The sequence below is a fragment of the Scylla paramamosain genome, chromosome 32, assembly GCF_035594125.1.
Source record: "Scylla paramamosain isolate STU-SP2022 chromosome 32, ASM3559412v1, whole genome shotgun sequence".
NCBI classification, from domain to species: Eukaryota; Metazoa; Arthropoda; class Malacostraca; order Decapoda; family Portunidae; genus Scylla; species Scylla paramamosain.
In genome coordinates this window covers 14,544,881-14,562,380 of record NC_087182.1, presented here as the reverse complement: position 1 = coordinate 14,562,380, position 17,500 = coordinate 14,544,881, and the positions used below count along the sequence as shown (strand labels likewise).

Below are 17,500 nucleotides of genomic sequence, written 5' to 3'. Positions count from 1 at the left end.
AACATGCATTTTTTTTTTTTTTTTTTATGTAAGATGGATTTTGGCCTAAAGTAACAAAAATTTATAAGAAGAAACTCAGTAAAGGTGCGAGTCCCAATAGATCACAGTGAAAAAACGAATATCCAAAATTTGATAAGTTTCTTAAACCTCCATCTTGAAACAGTTTAAGTCAGTGGTATATTTTCACCTAAAGTCACTCGCTTTAACGTTTTGATAACATTTCCCATATTCAAATGCAAGTCACAGCCAACAAACTTATACGGCGGAAAGAACCATCCACTCAGCGAGCTTATTTTCTCTTAATATTAGACGCTTTAAACTTCCGATAATCCAATACATTTTCATTATTATGAAATTTTACGTAAACTGCGCGTGTTAAAAGCAGAAAAGATTAGATATTAAATATTAAATTGCCGTCGTTCAGAAGGTGACACTAAACGCACAGCAAGAAATATAAAAATGGTTCTAAGTATCCAGGAGTATAGAGGCGAAGTTTGCTATCCCAGCAGCTTCGAAAATAGTTCCGCGTATTCAAAGGCAAAGAGGCGAAATTCACCTTTCCAGGGACTTTACTTTTCAAGTGCGGAGACCAATGCTGCATTTCAGGGAAGCGAAAACCAACACCCGTGAGAAAGAAGCCACCTGAGTCTCACTTCTAAAAATAAAGCCAGTAATCCTCAACAGTTCATCTTATTTGACAGCTTTCGTGGAAGTTATTTTGCGTTTTCAAGTATGTTTTTATGATCCTGATGATAATTTAACAAGGATTCTGCACCATCAGTGGAAAACACCCGTGGGAAAACGACAACACATCTCTGTGATGTGTGAAAATAGTTATGATAAAACAAGAAAGCGTTTAATAACATGTTTTTAACTGGTCCTTCTTAAACATGTGTGAAAATATTGGATGCTGTGTGGATCATAAGAAAACTAAACTTACCTCATACCTTTCCTCTTAAAAATTATCTCATAACGTAGTGAACAAAAAAGAAAAAAATACGTGTGTCATACTAAAAGCAAGACCTGCCCTTAACCAGAACGCCGTAGAAATACGTGGAAATGTACCTCTGTGGGATTCGTAAACTTTATAGTATCTTTTATTTAAACCTGAAGAGCTGTAAGGTACCTGTGAACTGCCTATTTGTCTCGCTTCAACTACACACCTCAAGGATAACTGATAATTTCCTTTCTCCCTAAGTGCAACCAAAGAGTTTTCACATCATTGGCTTTATCCACCTGCCTTCCCAATCCCATTCGTCCCTCCTCTGCCTCCCTGCTCCTGCCATCCATTCCCTCTGACTTTTGCATGTCTCTGTGCAATCGAAATACGTTAAATTCTGTAATGTCTCCCCTGTGCTTGATGAGCACAGCCTTAACGTTTCTAGTACACCGGAACAATGTATTGAATATGTTATCAAGATATTTTTAGGTCAAGCAAGATATACAAGTGTTACGTGCTCTCTCTCTCTCTCTCTCTCTCTCTCTCTCTCTCTCTCTCTCTCTCTCTCTCTCTCTCTCTCTCTCTCTCTCTCTCTCTCTCTCTCTCTCTCTCTCTCTCTCTCTCTCTCTCTCTCTCTCTCTCTCTCTCTCTCTCTCTCTCTCTCTCTCTCTCTCTCTCTCTCTCTCTCTCTCATCTATACTCCACTCAAGCGTTTTAATAGCCGTGTGTGTGTCTGTTGAAGCACTTTTTCCCTTTTTGCAGATGCACGTATGTTTGTGGACATATTTACTTTTTATTTCAATTCATCAGGTTATTGGAATTTTGGGCTTTGTATTCTTTCCCCAAACACTGCAATATTCATGCTTGTCTATAAAATCATGTGTTTGTTTAGTAATTCCATGCATACTTGAGGGAGTGTTTGTTCTGCAGTCTGAATTTCCGAGCCAAACATAGTGAAACGCGGCGTGGCACCACCGTAGATTTTCTGGAAGCAAGGCCACGTTCGATGCGAGGCTATCAGTGTTGGGGGAAGGGTGGGTGTGTAAAGGTGCCTCTCTCTCTCTCTCTCTCTCTCTCTCTCTCTCTCTCTCTCTCTCTCTCTCTCTCTCTCTCTCTCTCCTCTCCTCTCTTCTCTTCTCTTCTCTTCTCTTCTCTTCTCTTCTCTTCTCCTCTCCTCTCCTCTCCTCTCCTCTCCTCTCCTCTCCTCTCCTCTCCTCTCCTCTCCTCTCCTCTCCTCTCCTCTCCTCTCCTCTCTCTCTCTCTCTCTCTCTCTCTGTCTTCGTGTGTGTGTGTGTGTGTGTGTGTGTATAATAATAATAATAATAAACGGTTTATTATTTAGGCAGTTGACAAACTGAAAATGTACATAGGGGATGGGGAAAAACTTAACATTAATCCTAACGGTAAGACTAATCTAGGAGGGAAATACTATCGATTGATGGCTCGCACCATGGTGGGAATCGCACTGAGTCTGTACCGGTCCGTGCGCGGCGCCTTCAGGGGCGTTATTTTGTTGTGGTGTCTGGTGGCACGGACAGGGCGAGGCGCGTCGGGCGGCAGCATGTCTCTGAGACGCGGATGATGCAGTAGTCCCTTCCCAAACTTCTCCAGAGCCTCTCGGTGCCTGGTGGATATTCTGGACAGACTCAGGGTGGTCAGGGCTTCTTCATAGGTGGTGTATGCAGGGCCAAGGATGACCCTGCACGCCCTTTTCTGCACACTCTCTAGCTGTAGCTGTTGAGTGTGTGTGAGGGAGGAGGACCACGCTGGGGAGGCGTACATGAGTTTGGGGAGGATGAAGGTGAGGTACACCCCCCTTAACTCATCTGTCGGCGTCCCCAGCGACCTGAGTCTGCGCAGCATGTACAGCCTGTAGGTAGCTGATCTCACGGTGTGTGTGTGTGTGTGTGTGTGTGTGTGTGTGTGTGTGTGTGTGTGTGTGTGTGTGGTAATATTCGAGATGCAGAGAAAAGAACAAGAATAAACGAGAGAAGAATGAAAAAACGAGTGTATGTTTCTGTTTTTGAGAAGCCGGCGCGTCTATCTGTCTGTCTGCCTGCCTGTCTGTGTTCGCCTGTTCTTTGAAATCCTCCATTATTTCCCCTTTCCTCCCCTCAGCCAGGCCATCTGTATTGCCTTTCCCCTCTTCCATTTATTTCTATTTTTCTTTCTCTTTTATTCGTCTCACATCTATTTTAATCACAACTTCCTTCTTCAGCTTTTATTCCAAACTTCTCTTACTTTCTCTCTTCCTCGATGTTCTCCCCTTCCCCTTTACCATTTATTCGTAATTTTTCCCATTTTTTGTATTCACCCTCCACCGATTTCAATCATAACTTCTTCGACCTTTTTTCCCGCCCCCCCCCTCTCCCAAACTCCGCATCCCTTCCCCTTCCGCTGTTTTCCCTAATTACTCCTATCCCCGGGTATACTGCTGTCATATCTCTTCGTTCTTTCCCACATCTTAGCGTCATGTTCTGTTCGCCTGTGTTTCCTCATCTTCGTACATCACTCAAATATATTTTCAAGATCTTTACCGATTTCAGACTCCGCTACCCTTTCCCTTCCCGTTGTTTTCCCTAATTACTCCTGTATCCATCATCATCATCACTCTTCGTTCCTTCTCACATCTTAGCCTCCTGTTTATCTGTGTTCCCTCATCTTAGTAGCCTGTGTTTCATGACTTTCTCGAGTTTCCTTCCCCTTTCTGCTGCTTCTCCTAATTATTCCTATCTCCACCGTCATTACCTCTCATTCCTCCCCACATCTCAATGCCATGGTCTGTATACCTGTACTCCCTCACCTTAGTAGTCTATTATTTGTATAAGTTACTCAAGCTATCTATCCCAAACTCCTCTTCGTGCCTCCCCTTGGTCTTCTTGCCATGTGTTGTTTACCTGTGTTTACCTGTGTTTACCTGTGTTCTTTCATCCTACTAGTCTGTATACCACTCGCATTTCATGACTTAGATCTTTTTACGTATCCTAAATGCCTTTTCTTCCCCCCATGTCTTAACGCCACGTACTGTTTACCTCTGTTTACCTTTATTCTCTCCTCCTGGTAGTCTGTATATCACTCCTGTCTTCCTCGTATCTGTCCCCCGCGGCGGTGTCTCAGTCCTCCTTGTGCCTCCACTTCTGCAAGACCGCCTGGCTGCCTTCCTCTCTTCCGCCCCTTTCCTGCGGTGCTGGCTGGGTGTCTCTCTCACTCTCCTCTTGATCAATAGCGCCACTGCACCAGCTTGCACCACCTGCTGTCCAACCTAACCCACACCCCTGGACACGCTACTTATGTCATTACTGCTCCTGCTGCTGATATTGCTGCTGTTACTGCTACTGCTGCTGCTGCTGATGATGATTATTATTATTTTACTTTTGCTCTTTGTCTTTCTCTTTCTCCTACTTCTGCCACTTCTGCCACTCCTCCTCCTCCTCCTCCTCCTCCTCCTCCTCCTCCTCCTCCTCCTCCTCCTCCTCCTCCTCCTCCTCCTCCTCCTCCTCCTCCTCCTCCTCCTTCTACCGCTGACGCTACTACTACTACTACTACTACTACTACTACTACTACTACTACTACTACTACTACTACTACTACTACTACTGCTGCTACTCCTCCTCCATCCTTCCATCTTTCCATCCTTCCTCACCCTTCTCCTCTTTAAATTCTTTAGATTCTCCAAGTTCTCCTCCTCCTCCTCCTCCTCCTCCTCCTCCTCCTCCTCCTCCTCCTCCTCCTCCTCCTCCTCCTCCTCCTCCTCTATTACCAGTGTCTGTCGCGTATCTGTGTGTCTCTTTGTCTCCTATTGATTGCGATTTCTCTGCCTTTGTGCTTCTGTTATGTCGGCTGTGTGTGTGTGTGTGTGTGTGTGTGTGTGTGTGTGTGTGTGTGTGTGTGTGTGTGTGTGTGTGTGTGTGGAAGTGATCTCGCGTATGCCCCGAGCGTCAAGCATCTTAATCACCAATTAATCTCACTAGACTTGCAAACTAATGGTGAAAGCAATCAGTCGAGGAGATGGGGCAGTTATGGCACCACCACCACCACCACCACCACCACCACCACCACCACCCCGCTCAAGGACGTTTCGGGGCGACTGGACGTGAACCATAAAGAAGCGCATCGTATATTTTATTTCCAGACCTCAGGGAGTGATTAGTAGCTGGAATGGCGCCGCGAGAAGGTCGTCTGAGGTCGTTCTCGTCGTCTCGTATTGCCTCATCCTTCACGACCTTTGCTCTTATGCCCCGGACAATTTTTTCTTATTACTCAGATTAATTGGCAGTGGTTGGATTTTTCTTTTTTTTTTCTTTTTTTTTTTATCTGCGTGCTAATTGATATGTGTGTTAGTGCTTTCTTTTTTTGCGTCATTTTTTGTACTGTCTCTCTCTCTCTCTCTCTCTCTCTCTCTCTCTCTCTCTCTCTCTCTCTCTCTCTCTCTCTCTCTCTCTCTCTCTCTCTCTCTCTCTCTCTCTCTCTCTCTCTCTCTCTCTCTCTCTCTCTCGTGTCTGTCTTTGTTCTTGTCTGTTATCTGTTCAGTGTTTCGCGACCTGTAACTTGTTGAGTACAGTGTTTGTCACCAGGAAAGTTAATATTATCTTCTCATGTGTGTGTGTGTGTGTGTGTGTGTGTGTGTGTGTGTGTGTGTGTGTGTGTGTGTGTGTGTGTGTGTGTGTGTGTGTGTGTGTGTGTGTGTGTGTGTGTGTGTGCGTGATAGTGAGACGTGTGTACTGAGTCTTCTCTCTAATTAATAGTGATAGTGTGTGTGTGTGTGTGTGTGTGTGTGTGTGTGTGTGTGTGTGTGTGTGTGTGTGTGTGTGTGTGTGTAATAATAATAATTATAATAATAAACGGTTTATTATTTAGGCAGTTAACAAACTGAAAATGTACAGAGGGGGTGGGAAATACTTAACATTAGTCCTAAAGGTAAGTCTAATCTAGAAGGGTGTGTGTGTGTGTGTGTGTGTGTGTGTGTGTGTGTGTGTGTGTGTGTGTGTGTGTGTGTGTGTGTGTGTGTGTGTGTGTGTGTGTGTGTGTGTGTGTGTGTGTGTGTGTGTGTGTAAGAGCCTCACCTTTGCCTCCTTCCGGCAGGTGAGCAACAACAGCTTCAGCACGGCGCTCTCCTCCCGGCGGCCCATCACTCTGACGGACATCGAGCCGTCGCACCGCGAGGACCTGTGGCGGCTGCTGGGCCTCATCCACGACAGCGAGCGGTTCGGCGCGGTAGGACGGACGTGTGTGGATCACGGCAGCGGGGACGGCGTGGTGCAGGAGCGCCCCTGCCTCCGGGAGACGCGCAATGGCTCGGCAAGAAGTGTGGACGCCGCCACCCCTTCCTCCCGCAGGCTTTTCCGGGACTTGTCCGTGGACCAAGACACGCGCAGCCCGGGTGAGGCACCCCCAGGCAGACGCTCCTCGGCCGCCCCCCGCATGGCCTTCACCACGCACAAGGTGCAAAGAGCACCCACATCTCCGGCCCAGGGCGGGGACACCCCCGCCAGGCTTCCCACTGTGTCGCACACCGTCAGCCTGCCCCCAGTGGAGGCAAACCACGCCCCCAGGAGCACCGGTAAGGCATCCGTGGCGGGCCAGCACCATCTGGAGCGCCACGAGTCTGAGGGCTACCGCTCGCTGGCGCCCGTGTGTCCCGCCTCGCTGCTGTGTGTTCCTGTGCCCGGCCCGCGCAGGGACGCCACCGCCATGCTTGTCGTGCTGGTAGACAAGCAGGGCGGCGGGGACTTCCTGCCGCAGGACGTGCAGGTGGTGCAGGACTGTTTCAGGTAGGTGGCGCCGCTGCTGATCAGGCCGCTGGCTCTCACACTTGTGTCTGGGATTATAATTGTCATTTTGCCCGTGCTGCACTCTTGCCTGACATACGGTGTGACTGCGTGAGTGTGTGTGTGAGGCGCGCAGGTGTGGCAGCTGACAGGTGTGTGGCAACAGGTGTGTGGTGGGCATCCTGCTGAACACCGCGGAGGCGGAGCGGGAGCGGCGACTCAGGACCCAGTGCCAGGCGCTCCTGTCCGTGGCGCAGAACCTCTTCACTCACCTCGGTAAGACTTACGGCAGGACAGAACTGGTTGTAGTGGTAGAAGTAGTAGAAGTAGTAGTAGTAGTAGTAGTAGTAGTAGTAGTAGTAGTAGTAGTAGTAGTAGTAGTAGTAGTAGTAGTTGTTGTTGTTGTTGTTGTTGTTGTCGTTGTACCAGTAGTAGTAGTAGTAGTAACATAAGAACATAATAAATAAGGGAAGCTGCAAGAAGCGACCAGGCTTACGCGTGGCAGTCCCTGTATGAAATATACCTACCTATTTCCACCTATCATCCCCATCCATAAACTCGTCTAATCTTCTCTTAAAGCTCCCTAATTTCCTAGCACTAACAACATGATTACTGAGTCCTTTCCACTCATCTACCACTCTATTTGAGAACCAATTTCTTCCTATCTCTTTCCTAAACCTAAATTTTACAAGCTTGAACCCGTTATTTCTTGTTCTACCCTGGTTGCTGATCCTAAGAATTGTGCTTAAATCCCCCATGTTATTACCCTTATAACACTTAAAGACTTCTATCAGGTCCCCTCTTAACCTACGTCTCTCTAAAGAATGTAAATTTAACAGCTTCAGTTTCGCCTGGTAAGGAATACTCCTCATCCCCTGTATCCTTTTAGTCATTCTCCTCTGTACTGATTCTAATAGACCTATATCTTTCCTGTAATGTGGGGACCAGAACTGCACAGCGTAGTCTATATGATGTCTGACCAGCGCCAAGTATAACTTTAATATTACTTACGGCCTTCTACTTTTAACACTTCTAAAAATTAATCCTAATACTCTATTTGCCCTGTTTCTGGTCTCTATGCATTGCACACACACACACACACACACACACACACACACACACACACACACACACACACACACACACACACACACACACACACACACACACACACACACACACACACACACACACACCTTCAATACCTCGAGAATAGTGACGAAAATATTCCTGAGTAAAGAAAGAAGATATAAGAGATAAGTTAAGCAATTACTGAGCCCAACCGCGAACTTCATTCTCTTTATAAACCTTTCCTTGGTCCACCTGTTGAGTTTGAAAGAGCAAAGGTCAAGGATGATGGAGGTGGTAGTGGTGGTGGTAGTGGTGGTGGAGGGAGCACAAGGGAAAACAAAGAAGAAACATAGTAGACTTTTTTCTTTGGCCCCTACGCGGCTCTTTGTGAGGAGGTGATGTTGATGTTGGTGGTGATGGTGATGTTGGTGGTGATGGTGGTGGTGATGATAGGAGGGGAGACTTGGTGGTAATGACAGTAATAGTGGAAGTGAAGGAAGTGGCGGTGGAAATGGCGGTGATAATGGAGGAGGAGAAGGATGTGCTGGTGGTAGTGGTAGTGGAGGAGGAAGAGGAGGAGGAAAAGAAGACACGAAGGAAACAGGCAAAGGTTTGGTTGTGTTGGAAATAAAAGAGCGAAACAAAACAAACAAAACCAATTGGCGTGCAACACAAAACAACTTTCCATTTTCCTCCACCAAAAGAAATAAAAGAGAGAGAGAGAGAGAGAGAGAGAGAGAGAGAGAGAGAGAGAGAGAGAGAGAGAGAGAGAGAGAGAGAGAGAGAGAGAGAGAACGAAATATGCCTAAAACATAGAACATGCTGGCCTGTCTCTCTCTCTCTCTCTCTCTCTCTCTCTCTCTCTCTCTCTCTCTCTCTCTCTCTCTCTCTCTCTCTCTCTCTCTCTCTCTCTCTCTCTCTCTCTCTCTCTCTCGCCATCCTTCCCTCCCTCCCATTTCAATATTATCATAATTTATTTAAATATTATTCTTTTTCTCCTTCCTCCATTTCTCTCCTTTACCATAATATCACCTGACGTAACCTCATCTCACCTCACCTCGCCTCACCTAACCGAACCTAAGCTCACCTCACTTAACCTAATCTAACGTCACCTAATATAATCTAACTTAACCTAAACTAGCTTCACCTCACCTCACCTCACCTCACCTTACCTCACCTCACCTCCCCTTCCCTCCTCTCCCCTCCCCTTACCTAACCTAACTTCACCTCACCTGACCTAACTTAACCTAACCTAACCTGCAGATGACGTGTCGGTGCTGCTGCGGGAGATCATGGCGGAGGCGAGGCAGCTGACGGACGCTGAAAGGTGCTCACTCTTCCTGCTGGATCGGGAACACGAGCAGCTGGTGGCCAAAGTCTTCGATGGCGAGAGGAAGGAAGAGGTAAGAAGGGAGGAGAAGGAAGAAGAAGAGGAGGAAGGTTGAGGTAAGCAGGAGAAGGAGGAGAAGGAGGATAGAAAGGATTAAGATAAGCAGGAGAAGGAAGAGGAGGAAGAAGATGATAGGAAGGTTTGAGGTAAGCAGGAGGAAAATGACGAAGGAACGAGAAGGAGGAGGGGAAGAAGGTTGAGGTAAGCAGGAGGAGGAGGAAGAAGATAGGAAGATTTAAGGTAAGCAGGAGGGAAAGGAGGGAGAAAGAAGAGGTTCAAGGAGAAGGAGGAAGGGAGAAGGCTGAGGTAAGCAGGAGGAGGAGGAGGAAAGATGTTGGAGGCGGAGGCGGAGGAATAAGGGAAGATGTACATGGAGGAGGAAGGCGCGGGTTGAGATAGGGAGGATGAAAGTAAACAAGAGGGGAAGAGTTTGACGGAGGATGGGGAAGATTAAGATAAACAGAAGGAGGAGGAGGAGGAGGAAGGAAGAAGTTCATGAAGGAGGAAGATATGGAAGACTGAAGTAAAGACGAGGAGGAAGAGGAAGACAGGGAGGATTGAAGTAAACAGGAGGAGGAAGGGAAGAGGATGAGGAGGGTCAGGATGAAAAAACTTGCGTAGGAAAGGAAGTAGGAAGTAGCAGATAAAGGAAAGAAGAACAGATAAAGATGATAAAAGGAAGGAAGAGGAGGAAGAGGAAGATAGTAGTGATGATAGTGAAAGAGGAGGTCGTAGTTAAGTTAATATTGTTTGCATGAAGGAGAAATTAGAATGAAAGAAAAAAGAAGATAAGAGGAAAAGGAGAAAGACGATTGTGGAGAATGGAGGAAGTAGTTATAAGAAGAAAGAGGAGAAGTAGAAGGAAGAGGAAAAGAATATAGTCAATGTGTTCACTTGAAGTAGAAAATAATAGGGAAAGAAAAGATGAAAATGAGAGAAAATTCAGGTGATGGGAGAGAAATGGAGAAGAAGAGGACAGAGTTAAGTTTAAAATTCACCTCGAAGATCAAGTAATAATAAAAAAAAATGAAGGAAAGAAAGGGAGAACGGATAGATAACGATGGTGAAATACAAAAAAACACAAAAGAAGAACAAACAGCAGCAGATATGTTGACCCTAATGAGGCTATCATAACCTACACTGTCTTATCAAACTCACAGACGTAGAAAAGTAAAAGCGAAGATTGTGTAGTAGTTATAAGTAGTGATAGGATAGATAATAAAAAGAAGAAAGAAGAGATGAGATGAGGAGATGAGGAAGGAAGAGAAGCAGAGGAAAATGAGATTAAAAGACAAGAAATGAGAGAGAGAGAGAGAGAGAGAGAGAGAGAGAGAGAGAGAGAGAGAGAGAGAGAGAGAGAGAGAGAGAGATGAAAAAAAGTTAATGAGTATACGTGTTGAGAGTAGATTAGAGAGAGAGAGACAAGGGGTGACGAAATTAAAACTGGGAAATGGAGAAAACGGGAATAATATAAAGGGGGAAGAGAGAAAGAGACTATACAAACATGGAAGGTGATAAGAGAGAGAGAGAGAGAGAGAGAGAGAGAGAGAGAGAGAGAGAGAGAGAGAGAGAGAGAGAGTGTGTGTGATGGTAAAAAGAGATATAGAGAAGAAAAAGGAAGAGAATGTTACGAAGATAAATGTCAGGGAAAGAGTGAAAAAAAAAAAAAAGAGAACAGGTAAAACAATTAAAAAGACGAATGAAACGAAAACAATCAAAGGAAGAAGAGAAAACAAAGTAAAACTAATACAAAGAAATATGAGAAAGAAATCAAGCATTGCGGAAACAAAAAAAAACTTGAAGAATACGTGGAAAATACACAAGAGCGTAAAAAAAAGAAAGAAAGAAAGAAAGAAAGCAAAGAAACGGAAAAGGAAAACTCGAGCTCTAAAATTAAGCGAAAGATAAAACCGTCCTTGTAAAAAAAAAATAATAATAAAATAACGAAAAATTTGATACAGAAAAAACAGAAAACAAACTGAAAAAAAAAAATAAAAACACATACTTTTAAAATTCACTAAAAAAATATATAGAAAAAAATCACCATAAAAAAGGAGATAAAAAGATAACAAGGTGACGAATATTCATAAAATTATCTGTAAGCTTATTAGGGTGAAATTCCTCCCTTGGAAGCCCTGCAAGTTGACCTTTATCGCTTCAAGAGGGTGTCGCTCCCTATTACACCCTTAGGTCTGTGTTAATAGGCTGCCAGGGAGAGAGGGAGAGGGAGAGGCAGGGAGAGGAAGGAAGAGGCGCCTCAAAGGAAGGGAGAGGAATGATGATCTTTCGGATTGAAGTGAGTGAGCGTGGCCGTGGAGAGAGAGAGAGAGAGAGAGAGAGAGAGAGAGGTAGCTGTTCATACATACATACATACAAACAAACAGACAGACAGACAGATAGACACAAGACAAAACCGGGAGGAAGTAATTGACAGACAGGCAGACAGATGGAAGAGATAAACTGACTGAAAAGAGAAACAAAGAAACAAGCTGACAGGTGGAGGAACAGAGTGGCAGGTACGCCAACAAAGAATGAGAGAGAGAGAGAGAGAGAGAGAGAGAGAGAGAGAGAGAGAGAGAGAGAGAGAGAGTGTGTGTGTGTGTGTGTGTGTGTATCCTCACCTTACTTGATCCTGAATGTCATACCTAGAATCCTTGGAAAAAAAAAATCCCTAAAGTTAAAGAAATAAGAAAAAAAGATAAAAAAGAAAACGAGTAAGAGAGGAACTAACCGTCTTTCTCCCAACAGTCCCTCGAAGAAGTTCTGCTCCCCGTCTTGCAGAACTTACCTGGTGTCTACGTCACGGGAAGTACCTTGATGCACCTGTCCTTACCTGCCTTTGACACACCTATCTTGTATTCTTACCTGTACATTTCACCTGCTTCCTCTGCTTCGCCACCTGTACTCCGCAGCTCCCTGTGAGACTTGGAAGTGTAGTTTTGAAGCACTCAGGCACCGGTTTTACGTTTTCTTTAGTTTCCCGTTCTTTTTTTCGTTTTTTGTTGTGTTGTTTATTGTTTTACTTTTTTTCGTGTTTCCTGTTTTGTTTTTTTGCGTTTGTGTTTCTGTATTTTATGTTTCTCTCTCTCTCTCTCTCTCTCTCTCTCTCTCTCTCTCTCTCTCTCTCTCTCTCTCTCTCTCTCTCTCTCTCTCTCTCTCTCTCTCTCTCTCTCTCTCTCTCTCTCTCTTTTATGGCTTTATTTTCCAATCTTCTCTTCCTTTCTCCATCTCCTTCCTTGTTTCATTCTCTCATTCTTCCTTCTCTTTTCCTGCTGTTTTCCTTTTCTTGCTTCCGTTTTCCTTCTTTTCATGCGTAATTTTTCCAACATTACCCTTTCCTTCTTTCCTTCCCCTTTCCTGTTTCATCGTCCTTTCTCCTTTTCGCTTCCAATTTTTTTTTCTTTTAGTTCTATCACATCCTTGCATACCCACTTCTTACTCCTTTTGTCATTGTTCCTTCCTTCTCTCTTTCCCACTCTGTTATCTTTCTTTCTCCTTTTCCTTGCCTTTTCTTTACTTCTATCAAATCCTTGCACTCTCATTTCCGACTCCTTTTATCGCTGTTCCTTCCGTCCATCCCTCCCTTCTCTCCCATCCTATCCACTCCTTTCCTTGCTGCCCTTCCTTTTCTTCCCATCTCTTCCCCCTTCCGTCCTATCCAACCCTTTCCTCGCCGCCCTATCCCCCATCTTATCTCTTCCTTCCCGTCATATTCAGGGCTATCTTTTCCCTTCCCATCCTATCCAACCCTTTCCTTGCTTCCTCAATCTCTCTCCTCCTTCCTTTCCTTCTCTAGTCTCTCCTCTTCCTCTTTCTTTCCTTCTCTAGTCTTTCCCCTTTCCCCTTTCTTTCCTTCTCCAGTCTCTTCTCTTCCCATACCGACTTCCATCTCTTCCCCTCCCTTCTCTTCTCTCCCACCCCTCCCCCCACCCACGCGACCCCAAGATAACCTAAGTAGAGGCAATCGAGCACCGCCTTACCGTGTTGGTGCTAATTAACATAATAAAGGACACACTGTTGCCAGAGAAGCGACGCACGTGTGGCTAGAGCTTGGTTTGGTAACACTCACCTCGCCTCGCAGTGTATAAAAAGACTTATTTTCTTAAACAGTGTGTTACTTTGATTCCTTACCTGCTGCATTTATTGTCTTTTTATTATTCTTGTAGGTTGACGTTGAGCAGACGTGAGTTTGTGCATTCAGAAACGCTTTGCTTTCTCACCACGACTATTTTCAAAGGCCACAGAGGTGACTAGCCGGGTTCTCAAGAGTGTTTCTCCTGTTCATTATGTAGACATCTTGTTAATCTGTCTCTAAAGTCGTATAAAAACTCTTAAAATCCGTGTAACTTCAAGTAAAGCCTTTTGAAAGAGTCGGGGTGCGGCGCAGAAGCGTTTCAGAATATGGTCCTTCGTGCGAGTATATTTGACAGTCGTAGTATTTTAGAGTTAATATACTTGACGATCCACTTTTCTCGTATTTATTTATTTTTGTATTTATCTCAAGATTTTCTGTTTGCAGTGCAGTAATGAAGTAAGCTGCCAAGTGACGTCAGTTGTTTAAATCTCCCAGAAAACCTTGTTATTTTTTCCCACACGGTAATAGCGTTACATGACGTCCCACTTTTCACGTATTTATGCTTTAAACTGCATTTATTTTTAACACAGTAAGTAGGAAGTGAGAAATCGGTAGCTTATTTTTACTCGTGGACAAAAAAAAAAAAATTCTCTTAAAAAACTTCTCTTAGAACTAATGGAGTGCCGTGCTGGCCCACTTTTCACGGATGTATGATTTAACTCGTGGCTTTTCATTCTCAGCCTAACGGGCCTTTTTATATATTATGCTGCCCTTGGCCAGTACCCCCCTTACATAAATAAAAAGTTTGCTACGAGGAGTTTTAAGTCTGTGTATATCCCTGAAAGTCTTGTTCTGAAGTTTAGTAGAGTCCACTTCACGCTTCACGCCACACTTTATCATCCAACTTGAATCTCCCAGCACCGTAAACACCGTAAGTAAGCAAGTAGGAAGCGAGAAGACGAAAGCTTGTATTTCTGCCACTGATGATCACGTATCCTGTCCTGTAGTAGTCAGAGTTCCTTAGGTGCTGTTCTACCGTTGAAGGCTGCGAGTGTTGAGGATCCTGCTGCAGTGACAGTACTCGCTTCACTGTCACCAAGTCTGTCACGCTGTTTGCTGCCTGAGGACGCGTGAACAATTAACACTGCCTCTGAATGATGCCTTCACTCGTTGGTTGATCTTCCTGTTCTATCTTGCTTTCAAACGTGCGACCAATAACGTATTTCCACTAAAACCATTACTTGATATTAAGGTAACGGCTGATCTAAATGAAAACTATTATGCTATAACTAAATACAGGTTTTGGAAGAAATAAAGTAAATTTGCGTTACGTTTCCAAAACAAAAGTGGAATACGCAAGGCAGTCAGCGAGTGAGAGCTTCAGTGAGCGGCAGTGTTACCAAGTTCCCGTGTCCTCAGGTGGGGAAATCAACGTAGAGCAATTGGTAAAACAGTGAAGAGGAATTATGGTGTATTCAGAATGTGTGATCTTAGGATTGGTAGTGTTGGTAAAGGATCCAGTAGTGTGTGCAATGTCTTGTAAGAGATTGAGCCTTTGATAATGTACAAGGCGGTTCCTATAGCTTTTCGAAATGTATGCTATTAGGAGTATTATTAAAAGGATCCTAACCTTTTATAATCTTAACTACGATCGAATGGTGTTTGAATGTATATACCTAATTATTACAGCTCACTAAGGGGATCCAATCATTACTGTATTAAACGGAGCAAATCCTTTATAATAACCACTAAGGGAGAATTGAATAGCGTTTGAAACACATGTAAAGGATTACTTAGAGTTAAATCCTTCTGCTACTTTACTATTAGAAGGATTTGACGGTGCTTGCCTAAATGACCTTCAGTGTGTTACGTAGCGCCCGGCTCCTCTTGGACTCCATAAGGGCGAAGGAACGGAGGGAGGTCAAAGAGTGAAATGAGTGACTGATCGTTGCTGGGATGGGAAAAGTGAAAGTGATTGGTATGAAGGGCTATTTTGGTGTGCTGGTGATGATACAACAGTGAGAGAGAGAGAGAGAGAGAGAGAGAGAGAGAGAGAGAGAGAGAGAGAGAGAGAGAGAGAGAGAGAGAGAGAGAGAGAGAGAGAAGGAAGGTTGAAAGGAAAAATTAAATAGAAAAAAAGTAAAGGAAGAAATTATAAAAAAAATGTAATGAGAGAAGAAAGAGGAGAGGGAGAAAGAGCAGAAAACCACAGAGAGAGAGAGAGAGAGAGAGAGAGAGAGAGAGAGAGAGAGAGAGAGAGAGAGAGAGAGAGAGAGAGAGAGAGAGAGAGAGAGAGAGAGAGAGAGAGAGAGAGAGAGATTCCACTAACTTTCTAACAAGATGATGAGCAGGAGTTAATGATGAGTGAAGGAAAAAAAGAAGACAGGAGAAGGAGGCCGCGAAGGAAAGAAAAACGTTAAGGAAGATTAGCAGGGAAGGAAAAGATGGAAACAAGGAAGATTACGAAAAAAAGAAGAGAAGAGAAAGATGGAGAATAAAGAAGAAAGAAGGGAAGAACTTGATAACTATATACCCGAGTGAAAGAAGAGAGGAAGGGAGAGACGTAGGGAAAGACACAGATGATAGAGAAGGAGGAGAAAGAGGAAGAGGAGGAGCACTGTTACGTAAAGAGGGAAGGGGGAGGGAATAGAAGTATTATGAAAGAAAGAAGAATTATAGGAAATAGAGAGAGAGAGAGAGAGAGAGAGAGAGAGAGAGAGAGAGAGAGAGAGAGAGAGAGAGAGAGAGAGAATAATAACTAGAAAGAAGAGCAACATACAAGACATGAGTGAGAGAGGAAATTAGGAACTAAGAGAGAGAGAGAGAGAGAGAGAGAGAGAGAGAGAGAGAGAGAGAGAGAGAGAGAGAGAGAGATGACCAGAACGTGACCCCCCCACCTGTCTACCCACCCACCAGAGTGCAGGTGAGGTGCGGCTGCCGGCCACTCAGGGCATTGCTGGTCACGTGGCATCTACGGGCGCCCTCCTCAACATCCGCGACGCCTACGCCCACCCGCTCTTCTACCGGGGCTTTGATGAGTGCACCGGCTTCAAGACCAGGTGAGGACATGTGCGGTTTGGTTTGGTGGTGTTTGGGTGGATGTATTACTCTGGAACTGTGGAACTCCCGGCCTGCTTCTGTATTTCCTCCTTCCTATGACTTCAGCTCTTTCAGGAGGGAGGTTTTAAGACACTTATCCTTTAATTTTTGACGAGTGCTTTTGTGTTTGGGGACCGGCACTTCAGTAGGCCTTGTTATTTTTTTCCTTTTTTTTTATTGTTGTCCTTTTTTTTATTTTGTTGTCCTTGGCCTGTGCTTTTCCTATATAGAAAATAAATAAGAATAAAAAAAAGTTAGCTTGGTGGATGTTTATTTGGTTCGTTAGTTGGCTTGTTGATCAAATAAGGGTTAGTTCGTTTTGTTGCTTTCTTTGTTAGTTGTTTTGTTTGTTGGTTATCTTATTAATTATTTACTTGTTGATTTTTTTCTTTGGTTTAGTTATTCACGTGGTTAATCGGTTAGTTTGTTAGTTAATTAGTAAATCATTCAGTTTAATTACTACTTTCTTGATTAGTCAGTTACTTATTTTCATCGTTCGTTTCTTAGTTTATTTAGTTTTGTTAATTTTGTAGTTGTTTTGTTAGTTATTTCCTTAGTTTAGCCAGCTAGGTACTTTTCTCTCCTTACTTTTCCTTTCTTTTCCAGACAAAATTCATTCAGATTCGATTTTTTTCTCTTATTTTTTGTTTTATTTGTTTTAGCTCCCACGCACCTCATTCTTAATAGCTTCAAGATTCCTAATTTGCTTTTTCCGCTCTCTCTCTCTCTCTCTCTCTCTCTCTCTCTCTCTCTCTCTCTCTCTCTCTCTCTCTCTCTCTCTCTCTCTCTCTCTCTCTCTCTCTCTCTCTCTCTCTCTCTCTCTCTCTCTCTCTCTCTCTCTCTCTCTCTCATTTAAGATACATTTAATTCATACTCATTTTTTCCCCTCAAATTTTGTCTCTTGTTCTCTTTCCTCCGTAACACATTTAAGTCAGATTTGCAATTTTTCCGTCCACTTCTTTGTCTTACAGCTTCTTTCCCTCTTTCTCTCTCTCACACACTTTTTTTCTTTCCCTCGTGACGCACTTAAGTAATTTTTCTTCCATCTGTAAACTTCACACCAGCGACTCCCACTCCTGGTCTTGTCAATAAGTTTTTGTGGGAAAGTTATCCTCTCCTTCGCTTGTCTTTCCACTTCACTCATCACTCAAAACTTT

The 17,500-nt window shown here is 44.1% G+C and overlaps 1 protein-coding gene across 19 annotated transcripts in view; it reads left to right on the top strand.

Annotated features, from left to right (window-relative positions):
- The window catches only part of LOC135089237 (cGMP-dependent 3',5'-cyclic phosphodiesterase-like), a 171,153-nt gene that overhangs the window by 100,015 nt on the left and 53,638 nt on the right, over nucleotides 1-17,500 (top strand). For 18 of the 19 annotated variants that reach the window (XM_063984644.1, XM_063984635.1, XM_063984645.1 and 15 more), the window contains 5 exons: nucleotides 6,023-6,711; nucleotides 6,875-6,984; nucleotides 9,043-9,182; nucleotides 11,918-11,974; nucleotides 16,161-16,303. In XM_063984644.1, the coding sequence (XP_063840714.1) occupies nucleotides 6,023-6,711; nucleotides 6,875-6,984; nucleotides 9,043-9,182; nucleotides 11,918-11,974; nucleotides 16,161-16,303 (1,139 nt within the window). The remainder of the gene's footprint in view (nucleotides 1-6,022; nucleotides 6,712-6,874; nucleotides 6,985-9,042; nucleotides 9,183-11,917; nucleotides 11,975-16,160; nucleotides 16,304-17,500) is intronic. The other variant, XM_063984648.1, reaches the window with a different exon arrangement.